Source organism: Panthera uncia, chromosome F1 (genome assembly GCF_023721935.1).
Source record: "Panthera uncia isolate 11264 chromosome F1, Puncia_PCG_1.0, whole genome shotgun sequence".
In the NCBI taxonomy this organism is placed as follows: domain Eukaryota; kingdom Metazoa; phylum Chordata; class Mammalia; order Carnivora; family Felidae; genus Panthera; species Panthera uncia.
The window spans coordinates 65610916-65631986 of record NC_064813.1 but is presented as its reverse complement, the minus strand read 5'-3'; the positions used below and the strand labels follow the sequence as shown (position 1 = coordinate 65631986).

At 61.2% G+C, this 21071-nt stretch overlaps 1 protein-coding gene across 1 annotated transcript; it reads left to right on the top strand.

Annotated features, from left to right (window-relative positions):
- Positions 1–168: 168 nt before the first annotated feature.
- Positions 169–10785, top strand: RHBG (Rh family B glycoprotein). The gene is made up of 10 exons (XM_049634794.1): positions 169–435; positions 5738–5924; positions 6247–6397; positions 6525–6672; positions 8059–8225; positions 8494–8631; positions 8755–8888; positions 9209–9330; positions 10142–10215; positions 10412–10785. Exons 1-10 carry the CDS (start codon positions 249–251, stop codon positions 10478–10480), a joined length of 1377 nt encoding a protein of 458 aa, XP_049490751.1. The 5' UTR covers positions 169–248; the 3' UTR covers positions 10481–10785.
- The last annotated feature ends 10286 nt before the right edge of the window (positions 10786–21071 follow it).

Sequence of the window (21071 nt, the reverse complement as noted above, 5' to 3'; positions counted from 1 at the left end):
GTGGGCGGGCCCTGGCGCCGGTGGGCGGGCCCTGGCGCCGGTGGGCGGGCCCTGGCGCCGGTGGGCGGGCCCTGGCGCCGGTGGGCGGGCCCTGGCGCCGGTGGGCGGGCCCTGGCGCCGGTGGGCGGGCCCTGGCGCCGGTGGGCGGGCCCTGGCGCCGGTGGAACCTGCCGACCCTGCCCGGGAGCGTGTGTCCCGCGCGCCCGGAGCCGGAGCCGGACGGAGCCAGGGAATCGAAGCCCTCGTCCATGGCCGGGTCTCCCCGCCGCGCCGCGGGCCGGCGACTGCAGCTGCCCCTGCTGTGCCTCCTCCTCCAGGGCGCCACCGCCATCCTCTTTGCGGTCTTTGTCCGCTACAACCCCGAAACCGACGCCGCCGTCTGGCACTCGGGCAACCGCAGTAGCTCGGACAATGAATTTTACTTTCGCTACCCAAGTGAGTGCGGGTGAGGGCGCGGGGAGCGAAGAGCCCAGGCTCCGCGGTGTCTTGGGTGTCCACGTTTACTCCTAGGAGAGCAACCCTCTGGCTTTGAGAGGAAGGTGCCCCAGATTTATAATAACACCCTGTCGCTGGTGTCCGCGGTGTCCCAGGTCTCATCTCGTCTATCAGGCAGACAAAGATGGGGAAACTGAGACTCGAAGTGGCTGGTTCAGGTTCGAGCTGTCAGAATTGAGGGAGCTGGGACTCAAGCCCAGATCTGAGCTTTAATTGCTTCCTTTGTCTCACCCCCCCAGTTGGCCTCATTGGACTTCGTAGGGCGACTGCCTTTCCTAGGGGCTCCACCCTGATCACGGCAAAGACAGTCCTCCTGGGCAGGGGAGGTAGGGAGGGCTGTGCAGGAGTGGTAGTGCAGGTATCAGCTATGAAGGCAGCCAAGGCGGGTGGGGCTCAGGCATTCCTGCCCCAGTCACTCAAAACTGGCCCTTCCAGAGTCTGAGAGAGGATCACACAACCACCCACCACAGCCCAGAGCAGCTGCCCCCAGCTCTGAGCAGGAAGCATGGCAGGGTCATTGGCCCATTTCATAGGGGAGGAAGCTGAGGCTCAGAACGCTTGTGACTTGCTCACGATCGCCCATCGGGTAAGTGGCAGAGAAGGAACTAGGACTCAGACATCCCAAGCAACACAGCTCTCCTGTCTGCTGGTGAGGCCCAGGAAGGAGAGGGCCGAGCCCCTGCCGCCTGCTGGGGGACCTTAGGCTCTCCCTCTAAGGTTGGGGGCCTACCTTGGTACTCAGGCCCTGAGCAGCTGGGACCCAGGATACTATAGCTCCTCATTTCATCACCACGGCTTGGGTAGGGCTTATGTCAGCCTCAGTTTTTCCCATCTGGGCAATGGGGAGAAGGATGCTTCAGTTTGAAGGATGCACATTCCAACAAGACCTACAGTGTGAGAGTCTCCTATAAAATCCCAGGCTGTTATTACCCCGCTTTTCCTATACTGAGCTGGCAGCAGGCTGTCCCCAACCGACCGTCTCCCAGTCCCAACTCCAACACAGTGCTGAGGACACAGGGAGTGAGATGCAGGCTTGGGCCTGAGCAAGAAATGCTAGACCCCCAGCCCCCCAGCTGTCCTCGGCAGAGGGGCTCCAGCTCCTCCCTCTTGTGTTCCACCTCAGCCCTGTCTGCACAAGGTGAGCCCCGGGAGCTGGGACAGCAGGCCCCCGGGTCCTGCATTTGCCCAGAGAGCCAGGGAGTTGGGAGGGAATAGCCCAGAGGCTGAGGGAAGCAAGCTCTTGTCCACGGTGTGACCTGGCTGCCTGCCACGTCCTCCGTTTGCTTCTTCCAAGGGCCCCACTCAAGCCTCCGCGCCCTGCTCGTCTCCCCGCAACGCCCCCACCTGTCGCCCCTCTGCTGCAGGGGGGGGGGCTCTCCTTGGGCATTCAGCTCTCCCTGGGCTGTGGTAAGGGGAGGGGAGTGGGGATCCTGCCTCTCCGCTGCCCTAGGCTTCTATCCCCGTGGACTTGGGACCCTGGTGTGGGGGAAGGTTGGGGTGGAGGGAAGCATGAGGTCTCTGGAGTCTGGGGCTTTGATGAGCCGGGTCTTCCCCTGCCCTTGTGTCCAGGGAAGGGGTCAGGGTCAGAGGGAGGCGTAGCCACTGCCCTTTGGTTCGGGAGATGAAAGGGAGCGCAGCTGGTGCCCGGGACACGGCTGCTCCCGGGGCCGGTCTGTCGTCGCTGCAGGCAGGGCCCTCAGAGCCCCTCAGATGTGGAGAGAGAGAGAGCCAGAGAGGCCACGGGGCTGCCCAAGAGCACACAGCAAGTTAGCCAGGTCTCTTGGCTGCCCAGCTGTGGCCTTTCCCCACATTACAAGCCTCCCGAGGCAAGTCATGGAAAGAAAGAAAGAGGAGAAAAGACAGGGTGACAGGGGACACAGAAGCAAGCATGAGAAAGGGTTCTAAGAAAACAGTGTGGACAGGTCCTGGGTCACATACCTCTGAGACCTTACTTTTGGTGAGAGGGATTTAGGATAGCTGGAATCAGGATCTTCTTGGAAGAAGCAGGGAAGGGGGACGTGCCAGGGACCAGAGTGGTCGGTGACCTCCTCTGGGAGAATGTGGCCCACCTCCCTCATAAGGCGGGGGTGGGTAGAGTGTGGTGGGGGAGGGGGGAGGGGGGAGGGGGCCTCCTCAGCTCACCACTCTCTGCTCCTTACGTTTTATAGCCCCACTTTACAGATGAGGAAACTGAGGCTCACAGAGGCGAAATGGCTTGTCAGCCGTCACACAATCCAGCCTTAACTGTCCGCTTGCCCCGTGTTATCTTGTTCGGGAGCTAGCCAGGGAGGTTGGGGAGGCAGTAGGCGTCGCTAGAGGGCTGTTGTCTTCTCTTCAACCGAGGCTGCATGGTCGGTGGCCACAGCCAATGGAGAGTCTGTGGAATGCTCCCCAGTGAAGGAGATTTCTTAATGTTTAGCCTCCATTTGAAAGGTCAAGGGACTGAGTTGTGATGCCAAACAAACCCGGGGTGGGAGACGTAAATGTTACTGCCAGTTATGACCAGCTCTGGAGCAGTTGTGCGTGTCCGGGACAGGGAGCCCTGCCACCCAGCCCCCTCTGCCACCCTGCTGCCCTTGGACAAAAGGACAGACGCGGCATCCCCTTTACTGTTGGCACGAGGAGGAAAGAAGCCAGGCAGAGAGGTCTCGAGGAACTGAGGCCGCGGGCTGAGTTAGAAGTGCTCCTCCTCCTTTTCTGTTGGGTGTTAGGATCTGAGGGAAGGGAGATCTGGGTGATTTGGGAGTGCATAGGGCTGGAGAAATGGCACAGTGTCGGGACACTGAGCAAAGCCAGTGGACCTTTAGACCCTTACCCCCCTTTGGCAGCTGGGGCCGGCAGCTGAGGTGCCGACCCGCAGTCCCAGTACCCACCCAAGCCTCTGCCAGGGGCTTGCAAACTCACCTCCTGTCAGCCAGTACCCAGCACACAAAGGGCAAAAAACGTTTGGTCCTCTCAAAATTACTGATGGCATTCTAAAGTTCAAGAATAAATTTTTGGCTTGCTAGGTGCTTCTTCAGATTAAACAAAAAAGGCACCATGACCTTTTTCTTTATGATCTGCCCCTTTCTACAAGAGATTTGAGGTGTGTGTGTGCAACAAGAACATGAGTCTGCAAAAATAAAAGCAGGAGGGCGGGATAGAGATAATGGACACTGGGAGTGCCTCCCCAGTTCTTTCGGTTGCGATGCCAGGGTAGCTCTGAGCTTCCAGGCAGCCAAGAAGAAAAGGGAAATGCGGCCGGTTACATGTTCTCATCAGAGGCAAGGAAGGCTCACATGAGTGATTCTCCGATTCTTTGCCATCTGCCCGCCAGGCTCCGTGAGGGCAGGCGTGTGGCTGCTGTGGTGCCGGCACCCTCCCCAGAGCCTGGTGCCTGAGCTCTTAGTAAACCTCAGATGGGTTCCCTGGGAGAAGTGACACATGCTAGCATTAAGCTCCAAGAGAAATTTCTCACGTGGAGCTGTAAAAGGGGAGTGAATTTAGGGTCAGAGTTGACCCTGTTTCTCAATAACTTATTTGCCCTGCCCGATTTCTAACAGCACTCACGATACTCTTTCTCCAGCATTTCTGAATTAAAGCCAAAGACAGAGCATGGACTTACTCTATACATAGACCCGAGGCTGAGAGAACAGGGCCAGATGCGCTGGCTGAATTGTCACACTAGGTTATGTTTCAAGCCTTTTTTGCAAGATGGGGGGAGGCGTGTGGAACAAACTGATACTGAAGCAGGTATTTGTATGTGTCTCACTCTCAATATTACTATGTATCATTTGTATGAGCATTAGCTTGGTCTTTTATGCATACACAATAGAAAGCAAACAGAAAGGCTCCAATCTCCCTGCCCAGAAACCTCACTGACACACAAAAAACTTCAACTAATGCATCTATAAAATTAACATATTCAAATTATAGAAAGAAACAAATGCAAAAGCGAAATCCCCCTTCCCAGAGCCGCCTTAGCGCGCAACTCCAGGGGGCGCGGTTTGCGGCTCAGCTGTGCCCCTGCAGCCCTGCGCCTCCCTTCGGCTCCTTTCCCGGAGGTAATCTCTGTTAACAATAAAAGCTATTTAAGACAAAATTAGGGGCGTCTGGGTGGCTCAGTGGGTTGAATGGCCGACTCTTGATTTAGGCTCAGGTCATGATCCCAGGATCATGGGATCGAGCCCCACATTGGGCCTTGTGCTGGGCGTGGAGCCTGCTTAAGATTCTGTCTCTCGGGACTCCTGGGTGGCTCAGTCGGTTAAACTTCTGACTTCTGCTCAGGTCATGATCTCCCGGTTCGTGGGTTCGAGCCCCGCATCCGGCTCTGTGCTGACAGCTCAGAGCCTGGATCCTGCTTCGGATTCTGTGTCTCCCTGTCTCTCTGCCCCTCCCCTGCTCATGCTCTGTCTCTCTGTCTCTGTCTCTCTCTCTCTCAAAAATAAATAAATGTTAAAAAAAAAAGATTCTCTCTCCTTCTACCCCTCTCCTAGTTTGTGTGCTCACTCTCTCTCCCTTTCTAAAAATAAAGAAAAAGTTTTGATAAAAAAATTAAGGCTATTTCATAAATTATTTTTTAAAACCTTAAAATTCTCGGGGCACCTGGGCGGCTCAATTGGTTAAGCGTCTGACTTCCGCTCAGCTCATGATCTCGCGGTTCATGAGTTCGAGCCCCACATCAGACTCTGTGCTGACAGCTTGGAGCCTGGAGTCTGCTTTGGATTCTCTCTCTCTCTCTCTCTCTCTCTCTCTCTCTTTCTCTTTCCCTGCCCCTCTCCTGCTCATGCACTGTTTCTTTCTCTCTCAAAAATAAACATAACAAAAAAAAAAAACCCAAACCCTTAAAATCCTCAAAACAGAGAGGTATAGATTCTGAAGTATGAGGGATGGAGGTTAGACATCAGGAAGGACTTCCCAGCAGAAAGGGAAACTTGAAAGGAGCCCGAAGAAGATGATTTTGAGCACGGAGGGGCAGGGACTGCAGCCGGAGGGAGCGCGGGCAGGACGTCCCGCCGGTCGGTTGTAGGAGACCCAAGGACAGGGCGGGAGACACGGCGACAGCGGGACCGGCGTGGGTCCCGCTGCCCCCAGCCGGCCAGCTCTGCCCGGGCGCCCCAGGCTGGGGGGCCCCGCCACACCTGGGGAGTTTCCCAGTCCCGGCTCCAGCCCGGAGGCGGCGGCCCTGGCTGGCGAGAACCAGGGGCACCGGCCAGACGGCTGCTTGGACGGCGGTGGCTGAGCGGCCCGGATGCCCCCGCAGGTTTCCAGGACGTGCACGTCATGGTGTGTGTGGGCTTCGGCTTCCTCATGGCCTTCCTGCAGCGGTACGGCTTCAGCAGCGTCGGCTTCACCTTCCTCCTGGCCTCCTTTGCCCTGCAGTGGTCCACACTCATCCAGGGCTTCTTTCACTCCTTGCACGGCGGCCACATCCATGTTGGCGTGCAGAGGTGGGCAGCGGCGGCCTCCCCGCTCCCCCCTCCCTGCCCCATCCCCTGCCCCCGGGGGAGCCAGCCCTCCAGCCCCGGGCCTGCCTCCCGTCTGCTGCCTGACTCGCAGTAGACTCGCGTCCAGCGCCCTGCCCGTCCGCACTGCCACCCCCAGGGCAGGGCTCGGGATCTGGTTCTTGCACCCCTCGCGGGCCGTGCGGTCCACGGCACAGAACCTCCCCAGGCTGCGTCGAGACCCCTTCCCCCCCCCCCCCCCCCCGCCCCGGCCGTGGGGCTGCCCTCCCCACCCCTCTCACCCTTGCATCACACCCCCGGTCCCCAGCATGATCAACGCGGACTTCTGTGCCGCTGCCGTGCTCATCTCCTTCGGTGCCGTCCTGGGCAAGACGGGGCCGGCCCAGCTGCTGCTCATGGCCCTGCTGGAGGTGCTGCTATTTGGCGTCAACGAATTCGTGCTCCTTAGTCTCCTGGGGGTGAGTCGGGTGGGGCAGGGGTGAGGGGTGGCGAGGGCCAGGGCCAGGCCCCGGGCAGGGAGAGCACGGGTCAGTGGGGGGGGGGGGCGCGGAGGGCCGGCCGCCCACCTCCGCGTCCCCTCCCCAGGTGAAGGATGCAGGAGGGTCCATGACCATCCACACCTTTGGGGCCTACTTCGGGCTGGTCCTGTCCCGGGTCCTCTACAGGCCCCAGCTGGAGAAGAGCCAGCATCGTCTGGGCTCCGTCTACCATTCGGACCTCTTTGCCATGATTGGTGAGGTCTGCCGGGGTGGGCCGGGGTGGGGGGCCAGGGAGGACCCCGGGAAAGATGTCAGGCCGCCTACGGTCCTTGGGGTCCCTGCTGGGAAGTCCCTGGCGAGAGCCCGGGATCTGGGCTCATCATTCCCAACAGTTTCTTTGACAGGTTCTTAGAACTCAGCCCTGGAGTACGCGCCTGCCCCAGACCCATTTCCGGGGGCCTTTCTAAATCGAGTCTGACTGCACGGATCCCTGCTTAAAACTCTGGGGCCGCCCCCTTCCCCCTTCAGAAGCCAGGCCAGCCTGGCACAGCTCCACCTGCTGCCTCCAAGACTCTGCCCTTCACGTGCCTCCCAGGCGATTTCCCAGAGGCCCCTGCACGCCCAGGAGCAGGGGGAGAGGTAGCGGGTCAGCCCTGGGCGCCGTAGGCTCTGACCTTCGAGCACCATCACCACCACCTGTTTCCTCCAAGCACCTACCTCTACCTTGGCCTCAGCTCCTCTCTCTGCCTTCGCAAATGAGGCAGGAAAGGAGATTGATACCTTCTTTTGCCGTGGGTCCATGCCTCTTCCCACGCTAAAAAGAGAGGCTGGCTTTGTATTGTATTTGTATTTGTTGCTCACCTCCAGGATTGTTGTGAAATGAGGTGGATGCTTTGGCTAGAAGTCCAGGGGCTTCCCCAAGAAGGTGTGCTTCCCCGGGAGCCTGACACACCAGCTCTCCTCTGTCCCCTCCTTCCAGGCAGGGAGCCCTGCCTCTTCCTGGGTCCCCCTGCTCTGCCCTCTGAGGACACACGTGTGAGCGTGCTGGGTTCCACAGCAGACTGCGGGGTTGCAGGGAGAAGTCACAACGCACCCTGAGACCGCTCAGGACGAGGGCAGTCCCTCAAGCCTCCTTGCCTTGGTGGCCCGAGCCTACAGGGTCCCCAGCCTTCCCCTCACCTTGTCCCTCTGCCCCTCCCCACCCTCCAGGACTGGCCGGGAGCCCATCAGGTGCCCGGGAGGCAGAGGCCTCACCTGCACCTTGCAGGGCCCAGGTCTCCAGGAGGCGGTTGAGGTTTTAAAGCATATTGTTTCCCTGATACGAATACCGAGCTCAGTTCAGTGCCTGACATGCAGGGCCCTTTGCCTGTTTTTCTTTCCTTTTCTGATACTTAAAAATACCCCGATCTCAACCGTCTGTGGTTCTCAGTCGAGTGGCTCTGTGTCCGTGCCCTTTGGTAACCGGCCCTTGGCTGTGCACCACCCAGTGGCTGCTAGGCCTGGGCTGCCCGCTCCTTCCGAGCCACCACGCACGGCCCGCGCTCTGGAGGTGCTCTGGACCCCGCTTTGCGAGCGAGGACACCCAGGCTACCCAGGGGCTACTTGCTTCCTCTCACTCTGCCGGCCTGCCCGTCATTTAGGGACCATCTTCCTGTGGACCTTCTGGCCCAGCTTCAACTCTGCGCCCACCATGCTGGGGGATGGGCAGCACCGAACAACCCTGAACACGTACTACTCCCTGACCGCGAGCACCCTCAGCACCTTTGCCTTGTCAGCCCTCGTCGGGGAGCACGGCCGGCTGGACATGGTGCGGGAGAGGGCGCTGGGGGGGCAGAGGGACGGGCGGGGGGAGGAAGGGGCTGAGACCCTGCGAGGCCCGGTCTGCAGGGGAACAGGAGAGGGCGCAGGCACGGGGCAGGGGCAAGAGGCGACCACACAACAGCAGGAGAGTTTGCGATCAGACGGCAGAGGGACTTCCAGAAGCCCTAGATGCCACTGCAGTGGACGGGGTGGGGTTGGATGGGGGCGTCGACCTGGACCGGCCCCTGATGCCCCGCTCCCCTGTGCTTCCCCAGGTTCACATCCAGAACGCAGCGCTGGCCGGAGGGGTCGTAGTGGGGACATCAGGTGAAATGATGCTGACGCCCTTTGGGGCCCTGGCAGCCGGCTTCCTGGCTGGGACGGTCTCCACGCTGGGGTACAAGTTCTTCACGGTATAGATGCTTCTCGGGCCCCGGGCAGAACAGGGGGTCCCCCAGCACCTGTTCCCCCCGTGTCTCCAGCAGCCTGGCGGGGGGGCGGTGCACAGGACTCATTATTGGTGTCCCGTCTTCCAGCCCGTCCTCGAGGCGAAATTCAAACTCCAAGACACGTGTGGCGTCCACAACCTCCACGGGATGCCTGGGGTCCTGGGAGCCCTCCTGGGGGTCCTTGTGGCCGGGCTGGCCACCCACGAAGCTTATGGAGATGGGTGAGTCCTCCCCACCCCTGACCCTCACCCAGGTCCTTACCCCCTTGGGGTGACCTCCCTCACTCTCTTCCTCCTCCTGTGGACCAGCACAAAAAGCTGTGTCTATTTTCATGCATTCATTCGTGAATAACGACAGAAGGATGTAATGACCCTTAGGCTCAATTCTTGCACCGTCAGGGGTCAGAGGAGAGAGCAAGCAAAAGTGATCCTAAACTGAGTCTTGAAAAGTGTGTGGGTGTCCCAGGCTCCCGCGAGGCCCTTTTGGCCGCTGCGTGACGCACTGAGGAGCCCTGTCTCCCCCCGACCTCCTCTCCCTGCAGCCTAGGCAGTGTGTTTCCGCTCATAGCCGAGGGCCAGCGCTCCGCCACGTCTCAGGCCATGTACCAACTCTTTGGGCTGCTTGTCACACTGACGTTTGCCTCTGTGGGCGGGGGCCTTGGAGGTGAGTGACCTTGGCTGGGGGTGGGGGGTTTGGTTGCAGAATTCAAGGGTAACCTTCCCCAGAAGTGGGTACTTGCTCCCTCCTGGGGCTAAGAGAAGATGGGGAGTGGGCTAGGGGCAGAGTGAGGTCCCTCTCCAGTTTTCTGGCTTCCCTGTACTGCTTATTCTACCCACCAGAGGGCAGCCCGACCTCAGGCTGAGGCCCTGAAGGGGGAAGCTGAGCAGTCTTTCCCGGGCAGGGGCAGGGGCAGGGGCAGGGGCAGGGGCAGGTCCTGGAGCAGAGGCAGGGGCAGGGAGGGGCCGGAACACCAAACCTCCACAGAGACCGACTGCCCGCCAATGCCCATCAGACAGTCCTCCCTGATGTCTGGCTTTACTCCTTCTGATTCAGTATCATCTTGAGATTTTCATTCTCGAACTGGTTCGATTCCGTCCCCTCGTTTATTTACTTATTTGCTCAATAAACTCGTGCAGCACCCCTCCCGGACTGGGGGCCCCAGGAAGCTCAGGAGCCGTGTTCGGGACAGAATCACGATCCGGCCCATTGCCAACTGTCCGAACGAGTGAGGTGCCCAGGACTTCTCTGAGGCTCGCTGCCTTCACTGTACCGTGAGGGTCGTGCCCAGCAGGGCTGCTGTGGTGACGAGCACCCGTGGGGGCCTGGCTACAGTAGGGGCTCCCCAAATACAGCTGCAGTTCGTCTGGGACAGGCGTGTCAGGCCGCTCAGCCCCCCGGTGCCCTCGGGCCTGGGGTGGCCACCTCCCCCACAGGAGTGCCAGGAGCCCCACCCACCCTCCCCTCCCACCACCAGGGCTCCTGCTGAGGCTGCCCTTCCTGGACCCCCCTCCAGACTCCCAGTGCTACGAGGACCAGATTTACTGGGAGGTGAGCGTGTCCCCAGCCCCTTGGACCGATGGCCATCTCATCCTCCAAAGCTCCCACCCTGCCGCACCTCCTATGATCCCACCTGCCTCTTTCCTTCTTGGCTGGCTCTTCTCTGCTGGGGGACACCCTCCCCCCAGCTCCGGTCTCCAGCCCCCTGGAGCTTCCCCTTCACCTGCTCCCCCCCCCAACCTTCCAGGTGCCTGGGGAACGCGAGGACGAAGCCCAGGGATCTCTGAGGGCAGAGGAGACAGACACCCAGGCCTAACTTGCTTCCAGCCCATGAGAGGACACTCTCCTTTTAGAAGATGGTGACCGCAGGGAAGGTCTTTTCTGGGCCCATTCTCCTGCTGCAGGAACGAAGCTGGCACTGGGGACAGGGCCGCGGAAGGTGGGGGTATGGGGGAGCCTGCTGCACCCGGCGGGGGGAGACCCCTCAGCACCCCCAGCCCCACCCCGTGGCCCGTGAGCGAGGTGCCCAACCCACTGCCAGCCCACCGCCCAAGGCCACACGGTCACAGAGAGGTGTGCGCCAGCCCAGCTGACCTGGTGATAAACACCACTGGCACCAAGGATTCAGACGCCTTGTTTTTGTGCGCTGGGAATGTGGGGAGCTCGTCTCTCGCTCTAACGCACCATGTTGGAGACTCGGGTGGGGAGGACCTCAGTGCCAGCAAGGTCCTGTCCCCCTGGGCCCACGGAGCCCCCTCTAGGATGCCAGCTTCTACGAGGTGGGTGCCCAGCCTGGGCTTGCCTGCCGGCAGGGACAGGCAGCTCGTTCTCTCCCAGAAAATCCGGCTGGAGAGGTCTTCCTGCTGAATGGCCGCCACTCCCATCCTGACTTGGGCGGTCTCTGAACGAAGGCAAACAGGGACTTCTTTGCCACCGAGTCTTCAGAAGCTGGAAGCAGCCAGCACCCAGGAACCCCTTCTTCCCCCACTCCCCCCCCCCCCCCCCCCAGAGTCTCAGGAGAGGGGCTGCAGAGAACAGGCAAAGCAGGCCGCGCCTCGGCCGCCTGAGGTCTTCTGGCCACCAGAGGGCGCTCCAGACCCAGCACAGGCCTCTGTGGCCTCCCAGCCTCCACCCTGCACCCTCCACCCTCCACGGATCCCACGTCCTTCCTGCAGCCTGACAGCCTTCCTGCCTTCCTGCCTTCCTGTCTGCTTCTGCTCTGTTCCTCACCGTTCTGGGAGACACTGCTTCCCAGTTCTTAGTCCCCACTATATGTCAGGCTGGTTCTAGGGCTTTCCGATCTCACGCATCAGAGACACCACCCCTGCAGCAGACCGGAGGGCCTCTCCCCTCCCGGAAGAGCTGGGACCCCGTGGCCCTGTCCTGCCCTCCCTCCAGGCTTCTGGTGGGAGCCGGGCCTGTCTGTCCACGGACCTCTCCCTCAAGACCAAGCCCGTTGGGACCTAGGGAGCCAGCCACTGGGGAGAGGTTCCTGGGGCCTGACCCTGGAACAGGCTTCATCCTCACTGTGTTTGGAGGCCCTGAGTTTGGCTGGGGAAGGAGGCCAAGCACGGAGCTGAGGGGAAGGGGAGGAACGAAGAGGGCCACTGAGGCACAGGCGCTCCCTGGGACCCATCCCTGCCCCTAGGGCCCCACTATGCCCCAGCCCATCGGCTTCCTCCTCCTGCTGCGGCGCCCCCCCATTGCTGGCTGGGACGGGAGTGCTATGGGGAGACCCTGTGCCCAGCAGAGGATGACCGCCCAGATTGCAACAGGGCCCCCTGTCCTGTCAGCCCCTGTGGGGAGGGAGGGGGCTTGGGAGAGCCGAGGCTACCTCCCCCGCCCCCTCTGGGGCCTCAGCTCCCAGCCCCTGTGCTGAACTAGAGTCCCCAGCAGTCCTTACAGGGATCTGAAAGGCTGCCAGGAAAGGGAGACCCCGCGGTGGGAGGAGACCCTCCCTGCCCTGGCCCGGTCTGGGGAGTCATTGATGCCGGCTCCTCTCCTCTGCTTCCCGTTCCTCCTTGACTGACCACAGCCAGATCTCCTCCCGGCGCGAGCACATGAACAGCTCCAGCCCAGGCTGGCCACTGCTCCCACCTCAGCGGAGAAGGGACATGCTTCCAAGGGAGGAGACGTGGGACGCCCACCCCAGGCCCCTGAGAAAGGAGGGCAGGGCGTGGGCTGCCCCACAACACACGGCCTTACAGGTCCTGCGACTTGTTCCAAGCTCCATCATCCCCACAAAGTCCCCTGTGGCCTGGAGACGGTGCTGAGCTCTGCTACAGGACCCAACACCTGGGCTCAGGGGACTCTGTCCGGGGCCGAGATTTCCTGAACCCGCTGCCTGGTTTGTCACACATTCCCTCCTCTCCCTTCCCCACTGGTGCCTGGGTGCCAGCAAGCTGGTGGGCACCCCAGAGACCACGCCCTGATTGAAGCAAGCCGTCCCTTGTGGTTTGGGGATGGGGGGATGGGGATCACGGTCTCATCACTGCTTTCAGGGAGGGAGCTCAGAGGGCAGGAAATACAGGTGGCCCTGGAGCCCCTCTGCTGAACCAACATGGAGCCCCTCCCCCATCTTCCCTACAGCCGGCTCAGCCCCATTGGTCCTCTGCACGGTGGCCCATCCATTCAGGCTGGGTCAACAGGGTGACAATGAGCAGGTCAAGGAGATGGCAGGGACAGGGGCCAAGGGGGCACCTTCCTTACCCCTTGAGGACAATGAGGCCCCTGCCCCTCAGGGACAGCCCCTCTGATCACCATCATTATTACTCTCAATGCAGGACAATCAGACACTTGTCCACTCATGAACTCTGTCCGGCCCCAGTGCCTGAGCTCTGGGGACAATGATGGACGAGGACACTGGGGCCTCGCTCTCCTCCAGGGCCCCACTGATGGGAGAGACGGGCCGCACTGGGGTCAGTGTGGAAGACAGCAGAGCCGGGGCATTGAGGGACGGGCTTTGGGAAGTGGCCACTGTTCTGGCTTCGGGTAACTGTGTGTCTGTGACAAAGGGGTCTGCAAGATCCCCCTCTGCCCCATGCTTCTGTGTCTGTGGGGCTGGAACCCTTTGGCCACAGTGGCTCCTCTGACCTCTGGAGGACCTGGCCTGAACCACGCAGCCTGGGAAAGGCCTGAGCTGCGCCATTGGGATTCACATCACGGCGCGAGGCACCGGCTCAGGGAGGAATTAGACACGGCCTGGGTGTCCAAAGTGGGGGCCGGTGGCCGTACCGGGGCAGACGGGCTCGGCGGGCGCCCCGCCTCACCCCGATATTTCTCTCCCACCGTCAGGACCCCTACCCGCCGCCTCCCGGCTCTGCGCCCCGGCCCCTTTGTCTGGCCCTGCCGCCCGCGCCCTGCGCGTCCCGGGCCCGTGCGCCACCACCGCCGGTGGGAACAATGCGGGCCAATGTCTCCGGCAGGCGGGCGAGCCGGCTATGCAAATGCCACCGGCCTGTGAGAATTCCCCTCCGCCGCCGGCTTCCACCGACTGAAAGGGGCCGGCAGTCACTGCATAGGGATGAGCTGGCGTCCCCAGCGCCCTGGGACAGAGCGCCATTGTCTCCACGGCACTGTCTGATCACCAGCCTTGGCCAAAACGGTCCCGTCCATACCTACCCCTTGCCCCAAAGAGGCTTGACTTAGGGGTCAGACCGCGGTGGGCACCTAGCTGACCTCCCCCTCTCACTAGCTCCGCGGTCTGCAGGAGTCCGTCCCTGTCTCTGAACCTGTCTCTGGGGGGTTAAACCTGGCTGCGGTCGCTGTCCTTCCTACCCTCCCTACGTGTTAGCCAAACCCCAGTCCCCATCTGCGTCCATTTCCTCACACTGAATTGACCCAGTGGACTCTTACAGGTGTTCCTGGAGCCCGTTCCCGTCCAGAGCCATGGGGGAAGTGCTCATGGTTTCCCCAAAGCAGCTTACTGGACAGAGACGCCCCAAGGGATCCTCTCTGCCCAGGGAGCCCCAGGCCTAGTGCAGGCCTCCCTTCCTGCCTCTTTCTGCTGTCTGTCGCCACAGTTAGGGGCCCCGCCTCTGCCTGGGAGAAGGGCTCACCAAGGCAGGACTAAAATAGCTTCTCCAGGGATGTAGGCATAGGGGTCCCACATAAAGTCCCCTCCCACAAGTGAAAGCGGTACGACCCTCCACCCCAGCCCAGGGGCCTGTGTCGGGCTAACAGATGGAACCGGTCAAACCCTGGACTGAAATGCTCAGTGAGGATGGCTGGCTGGCTTTGACGGTAGAGCATGTGACTCCTGATCACAGGGTCCTGCGTTCGAGCCCCATGATGGGTACAGAGTTCACTTAAAAAAAAAAAAATAGTGGGCACGGGAGCTCTGTTAGGAGCAGAGTCCATCCTGGCGAGGAGCCTGGAGCCCTGCTCTTGGGCGCGCGCAGTACCTGGGCTTGAGCCTGGCAAGGTGCAGGGCCTCCTGAGTTCGTCTTCCCCAAACTTCTACGAAGATTCCTGACCAGGGGCTGACGCCGCTCAGGTGAGAAGCTGTATAGAGATGGTGTTTGGGCCCTTGAAACAGTGACGCTTCCGCGACTCATCATGTTCTCAGGGCACGATCTATCGGGCAACACCCAAAAGAACTGTCCCAGGAAGCCCAGATCCCCGTCCCAGTAAGGAGGAGGAGGGAGAGGAGGCTGGTGGAAACGCTGGTATTCCTGGAGGGGGGGGTCCTACCGCCACGTCATAGGCCTGTTCCTCTGGGGGTGGGGGCGGCCCCCCATCTCAGATGGAGCTCTTCCCTTCCAGCCCCCTGGCTCCCCTGGGGATGCAGGTGCAGTAACCCCGTCGTGAGGGGGGAGGGAGGGAGCCTGGCCTCTGGAAAGTCAGGCTCGGGGGACCAGGGCTGGGAGCCGAGGTGCCTGCCCCCAGACCCCCACCTCTGGACATGGGCCCTGCTGCAACTCCTCAGCCAGCCACTCTTCCGTCCAGGCCTCCGGCCCCCCCCAGAACCCCTCTAGAACATTCTGACCCGGGCTGCCCAGCCCCAGGGAAACTCCTCTGGCCCCACATCCTCAACACAAGTCCACACGTGGCCGGAGCGTCCACCCCCCGAACCCCGGGTACACCCTCCCTCCGCGTGGGCACCTGCAGGAGGCACCCTTGGGGCGGGCGGTCCCCGGAAGAGGCGTGACCGGAGCTCCTCACCCCCCCAAGCGGCCCTCTCTCTTTGGCTTGGGCCTCCAGGGCTCTCGGGGCCGCTCGCTGGTCTTTGGGGCCCCAAGCGGGCCCAGCTTGGCTCGGGGGCTGAGAGAGGAAGTGGCCTTGTTGTGCCAGGACATCGTCTAGATTCTTCGACTCGCCTTTCCCACCCTGCTCCTCTTGGCAGGAGAGGGCTCAGCTGGAGAGGCGGCCCCCCCAGTGTCCCTGCTCGCATCAACCATCTCCGCCTCCCCAGAGCGAGGAATGTGGCTCCAGGACACTGTGGGGCTTGTTCCCAATCGCCTTCTAGCTCATTTCACTCAGGCTTTTATAGACTTGCCTTCATCCCACGGGCTGTTGTCTGGTTCTGGCCCTGGAGGCGCAGACAGAGGTCTCCCCTCCCCCCACCCCCATTCCTCACGCTTCATTTTGTCCCAACACCATCTGAGGAGGCTCCGCCACGGGGGGCTACGGACCCCTGGTGTGGGAGGTGGTGGGGGGCAGGGTCCCCCTTCCTCCCCGTCCCTCTCGCCTCTCAGGCAGGCTCCGCCGTAGCCGGACCGACCGTACGCGGTGGCCGCCTGCCATCCATCCTGCACCCGCCCTTCTGTCCACGCCCCGCGAGCCTAGATTATTGGTGGAATTAGCACCGGGCTTCTTGTAGGCAGTTGCTAATTAAGACCATTAATAAACGCGATTATTGATGTTGCGGCAGGCTACAGCCGCCAGCGTCTATCCCCCGCACCCCTGGCAAGGCGCTGGCTGCGGGAGGCTTCTGGCCGCCCCCGTCTTGGGCCGCTCGCCTTCGCGGCCACCCTGCCTGGCCCCAGGCCCTTCCAGGCAAGTGTCAGTGGGCACAGAGGCTGGGGGTGGGGGGGAGGGCGGGTAGCTTCCTGAGAAGTGGAGGGAGCCCCAGAACTGGAACCAGGGAGGCCGCTGTGTGTATCGGGGGAGGGAGCTGTGGGAGCCACGTGAGGCCTGTATCTTTCTTCTCTGGAACATTCTGGGGGGGGGGGATGGCTTGGGTTGGAGGCAGAAAGACTCTAGCGAGCTTGGGTGTCCACCTGACGCGTGCCTCCGCACCCCAGCAACCCTTAGGCCTCAGCGTCCCTGTTTGCCTTAAGCCAGGTGGTGTGGGATTTGAATTCCTCCTCCTGTGGCCGGGGGACACAGGGACCCTTTCAGGCAGACAGTGACACACGGTGAAAGCGGATGATGTGTTCGAGTAGAACACCTACCTCACAATGACCGAATGCCCATAAATAAATACAGCCACCTCTTCCAGGGGATTGTCCCTAACCCCTCCAGACTGCACGGGGTCTGCCTCCTCTGTAGACCCCCCGCCCCCCTTTACATCTCAGTCCCCCTCACAGCGTGCTGTAAGGAGCCGTCTATCTGCTGGCCCCAACTGGATCGTGGGCCGCCCGAGGATAGCGCTGCGTGGTGCTTACAGCCCGATCTTCCTGCCTCACTGTCTCCCCCTGGACCTCCAGCCTCAGGCCACCAGAGCAGGACGGACACAGTGGGGGGCAGGGGGGCCTGCTGAACCCTCAGCCAGCACTCGGGGCAGGTGGAAGGTGGCCCACAGGCAGGGCTGGGCGCTCCTCCATGGGGGGTGGCGCTGAGAGGCAGACCCGCAAACATGACCTCAGCACCCCCTCCCCGACCACTCAGGCCCTGAGAAGGGGCCCAAGGCGGCTCAGGAGAGCTTGGGGAGGACCCTTCCCCAGACACCTGCCTCCCCCATTCTTCCCCACCGGGACTTCAATGTCTTGACTTTTTCCTATGGCTTTTGAAGGAAGGGTCCACCGAGACTCCAGTCTGCCCCAACTCAGAAGAAAAGAGGAAAAAGAAAGTCCTGAAAACAAAACCCCTACAACAACCTTAAAGTAGGAGAGATTGGCTGCAAGGCTTTTAATCCCTTAATCCCTCTCAGATGGGCCTTGAGACGCTAATGATTTTCCTAATTATTCCCTCCCATTTTCCCATCACTCTGTAAGGGCTTTCGAGAGCAGTGAAATTCCGAGTGGGGGGGGGGTGTGATGAATGGCAGGCCCACCTCCCCCAAATCGAGCCCAGAGTCCAGGCGGCTGGAGAGGTGGGGGAAGGGCCAGGGTGGCTCCAGCTGGGGACTCGGGCTCCCCCTGCCACTGACGCCCATGTGTGCGTGCGAGGCAGCCGGGGACAATGGGGCGGTCGAGGAGGGCTGCCCGAGAGGGCCAGGTGTGGGGCTGGGGTCCCCTCTGAGTGAATGGCCCATTATCCTGCCTAACCGATGGGAGTTGAGGGTCTCTTTATGTCCCCTAGGAAAGGCCCCTCTGGGTGATAATCACCCTGGGAGGGAGGTGGAGGTGGTGATAAGGGTCTTTAAAGGGGACGAAGCCTCTTCAGAGAACAGTGGCCATTCAGGCCTTCCGGCCCTCCTTGTCTCCAGCAGCCTGGAATCCTGTGGCCCATCCATGGGGGGTGGGGCTGAAAGGCAGACCAGCACACATGGCCAAGCTTGGGCTCAGCCCCCTCCCCCTCACCCTTCCAGGAGGCCTGCTGAACTGAGTTCCCTTCAGGGGTAACCTCCTGCAGAAGACTTCCCAGCCCCCACCTGGTCTTGGGTACCCTGGGGCCTTGTCTCACCTCCAAGTCACTGAGTCTCTCTGGGGCCAGACCCTGGCTCTGCCGTGTTGCTGTACTTTTATGAAACACACACAGGGATACTCATTCCCCTCCTACAAACTCCCTGTGGGATAAAGGATCAGCCTCATTTCACAGACGGCAAGCCTGAGGTTCAGAGCAGTTAGGAGACTCGTGAAATGTCACACGGCCAGTTATAAAGATGAGACTGGAGGCCACCCGTCCACATACCGTAGCAGTCTGTCTGCCTGGGAGCCCGCCTCCCAAGTGACCAAGTGCTGCCTTGCCCGTCTGTCCCTCTGTCCCCGCTCAGACCGCACCCTCTGCCAAAGGAGAGGTGTGGGATTTGCTGAAAACAACTCTGGGCCTACCAAAGGAGGCAGGTGGCGGGGAGGGAGTAGGGGAGGCTGTGGCCAGGAGCCTCCAGGAGCCATGGAGGCCGAGGCTCGCTCTAATGTCCTGACCGGTGTTGTGTCTATTTACAATTTTTCACAAGAAGCCGTTGAACAAAATCTGGCTGTCCCTAAGCACCTTATCTGATACTGCAACTCACTTTTTTTTTTTTTAATTTTTTAACATTTATTTATTTTTGAGAGACAGAGTGTGAGCAGGGGTGGGGGGGATGCGGGAAGCAGAGAGAAAGGGAGACACAGACTGTGAAGCAGGCTCCAGGCTCCGAGCTGTCGGCACAGAGCCCGATGCGGGGCTCGAACTCATGAACCGTGAGATCGTGACCTGAGCCGAAGTCGGACGCTCCACCGACTGAGCCACCCAGGCGCCCCTGCAACTCACCTTCTGACCCCTGCCCTTCCTGTCCCCTTTTCCTGTTCTATTTCTCTCCAGATCACTCGTGACCAGCTGACATCAGGTGCACTTCACTTATTCGTTTGGGTTCTGGTCGGTCTCCCAGGCTAGCCTCGAGAGGTCAGGGGTGCTGGGGTGCACACCCCGCTCAGCCAAGGCCCCGATGGTGAGCGGACCTGGGTCAGAGAAGGGGCGGCCTGTCGGCAGGGTCTCTGGCCTGCGGGGTTCTTCGGCACCTGGAGGTGCAGCCAGAGGGTCCTTCCCGACGCCCCCCAGCCCTGGGCGGAGCCCCCAAGGGTCCCATTAGGCATTCACTTCCCACTTTGTTGGGCCTTTTGTCAGTGGGCCTGGGAGTGTGAGGGGCCATTACCACAGGCCTCATTACCCCCAGCCAGAGCAGTAATGAGGAGCCCTTGCCGCAGGCTCGGGCCGTTTGCGGGGCCCTCCCATTTAATAACTGTAAGAACAGCTACCATTTATGAGCCCCGCTTCACGCCCGTGGGGTGCCAAGCACCCCACAGACGTCATCGCAGCCGATCCCCCCGCAGCTCCGGCAAATCGTTACCGTTTGTAGCCCCATGTCCCAGGTGAGATGCTAAGACCCCACCGCCAGACCTCCTTTACGCTCAGCGCGGCCGTGCAGGGGGAGGACGGGCAGGGAGGCACCCGGGGCCCGATGCACAGAGAGGGCAAGTGGGCACACAGCAAGTTGGCAGACCCACGCGGGCCGGGCAGCAAGAGTCCCTTGGGCACGTGCCCTCAGTAGGGGAGCGACCAGGCCACCACTGGCCCCTCACAGGGGCGGCAGCCGGCCCGCGTGCGCGGAGACGCTGCTTCTGCTCCGGGCCGGTCTCGAAAGGCCTGGGCAGAGCGTGGGGCACAAGGACCAGACCCAGATGGCCTGGGTGGGGAAGCAAGGGCGGGCCAAAGGAAGGAAGAAGGGGACAGGAGGAACTGAAATCCCAGTCTTTCCTCCCAAATGAGGAGTCTTGAGGTTTGCTCTTGCCCTGGCCTTTGGGGTAAAAGACGCCAAAACGTTTTTCCCCAGCCTTGAAAAACGATGCAATAGTTGGGGTGCCTGGTGGCTCAGTTGGCTAAGGGTCTGGCTCCTGAGTGTGGCTCGGGTCATGATCTAGAGGTTCCGCGAGTTCGAGCCCCGCGTCGGGCTCCACACTGATGGCGCCGCGTGTGCTTGGGATCCTGTCTCTCCTCCTCTCTGCCCCTCCCCTCTTGTGCTCTCTCTCTGTCTCAAAATAAATAAACCTTTTAAAAAGCTGCAATCATTACTATTTTAAATTAAATGTAATTGTTTCTGAATAAGTAATCTCTTCACCACACTCGGGAGCCACGGCGCACAGTAGGCAGTCCCCCCTCGTGCCTCAGGGTCCACCCCCAGGTCCCTGCCAGAGACAGTTCACATCCCGGTTGCTTGGGGATCCCCCCCAGAGCTGCTCTCCATCAGGGCCTTTAGTGTCTAAACGTGAAGGGCCGCCGGCCTGCGGGCCACTCATGTAATTCCTAAATGCGTGCTAGGCACCCCCTCGCCAGAGATAACCCTCAAGAGCGGGGAGCCCCGGATGGCGGGGAGCAGAAGGCTTCTCCGAGGGGCAGGACAGGAGCGGAAGGGGTGGCCCTCGCGGAACCGGGCGTGCTTGGAGCCTCAGCCCGGGGCCTTTCAGAGTCTAGGGAGGGTTTGTCCATCTGTCCCTTCCTGGCAAGGGTGGGTGTGAAGGGAGCCGCCCCTGGCCAGCGGGACCCCCGCAGAGGCGCAGACAGGCTCTACTGTGGTCGCGGGGATGGGGATTACCTACGCTTACAGAGTATTTAGCACAGTGCTTGACAGAGTCCGCCCTAACCATCCCCCGTGTTAAGGGCGCCCCTGGTCGGGAGCTCAGCACCCTCTTTGCTCATTTCTGGCCCGAAAACCCTTCTCCAGCCCGGGAAGCCCCGTCAGGCTGCTTCCTCTTGAGTCCTCAGGGAGGGCAGCAGGGGAGCCTGTGGGCGTGACCCCCGTGAGCCGAGGTGTGTTCGAGGTGAGGCCCCACCCCCCAGGCCCCGCCCTCCCCTCCCCGAAAAGCCCACCCCCACTCATTAGAGCCCAGGCACAGCAATTGCGCAATTAGATCGTTAGCACAGCCCCAACCCACCTGCTCGTCCGCAAACGCCTTTTAATTGTAATCCCTTAATCTCCCTCAGATGGCTAGCGGGGCGGCTCTAGGGGCGTTTGCCCCAGCAGCCCTTCCCTCCCCCTCGTCCCCCAATTAAGGGGTCCCGTAGGCAGAGAGAGCGCCTTTCCCAGGCCTCGGAGAGCAACACCA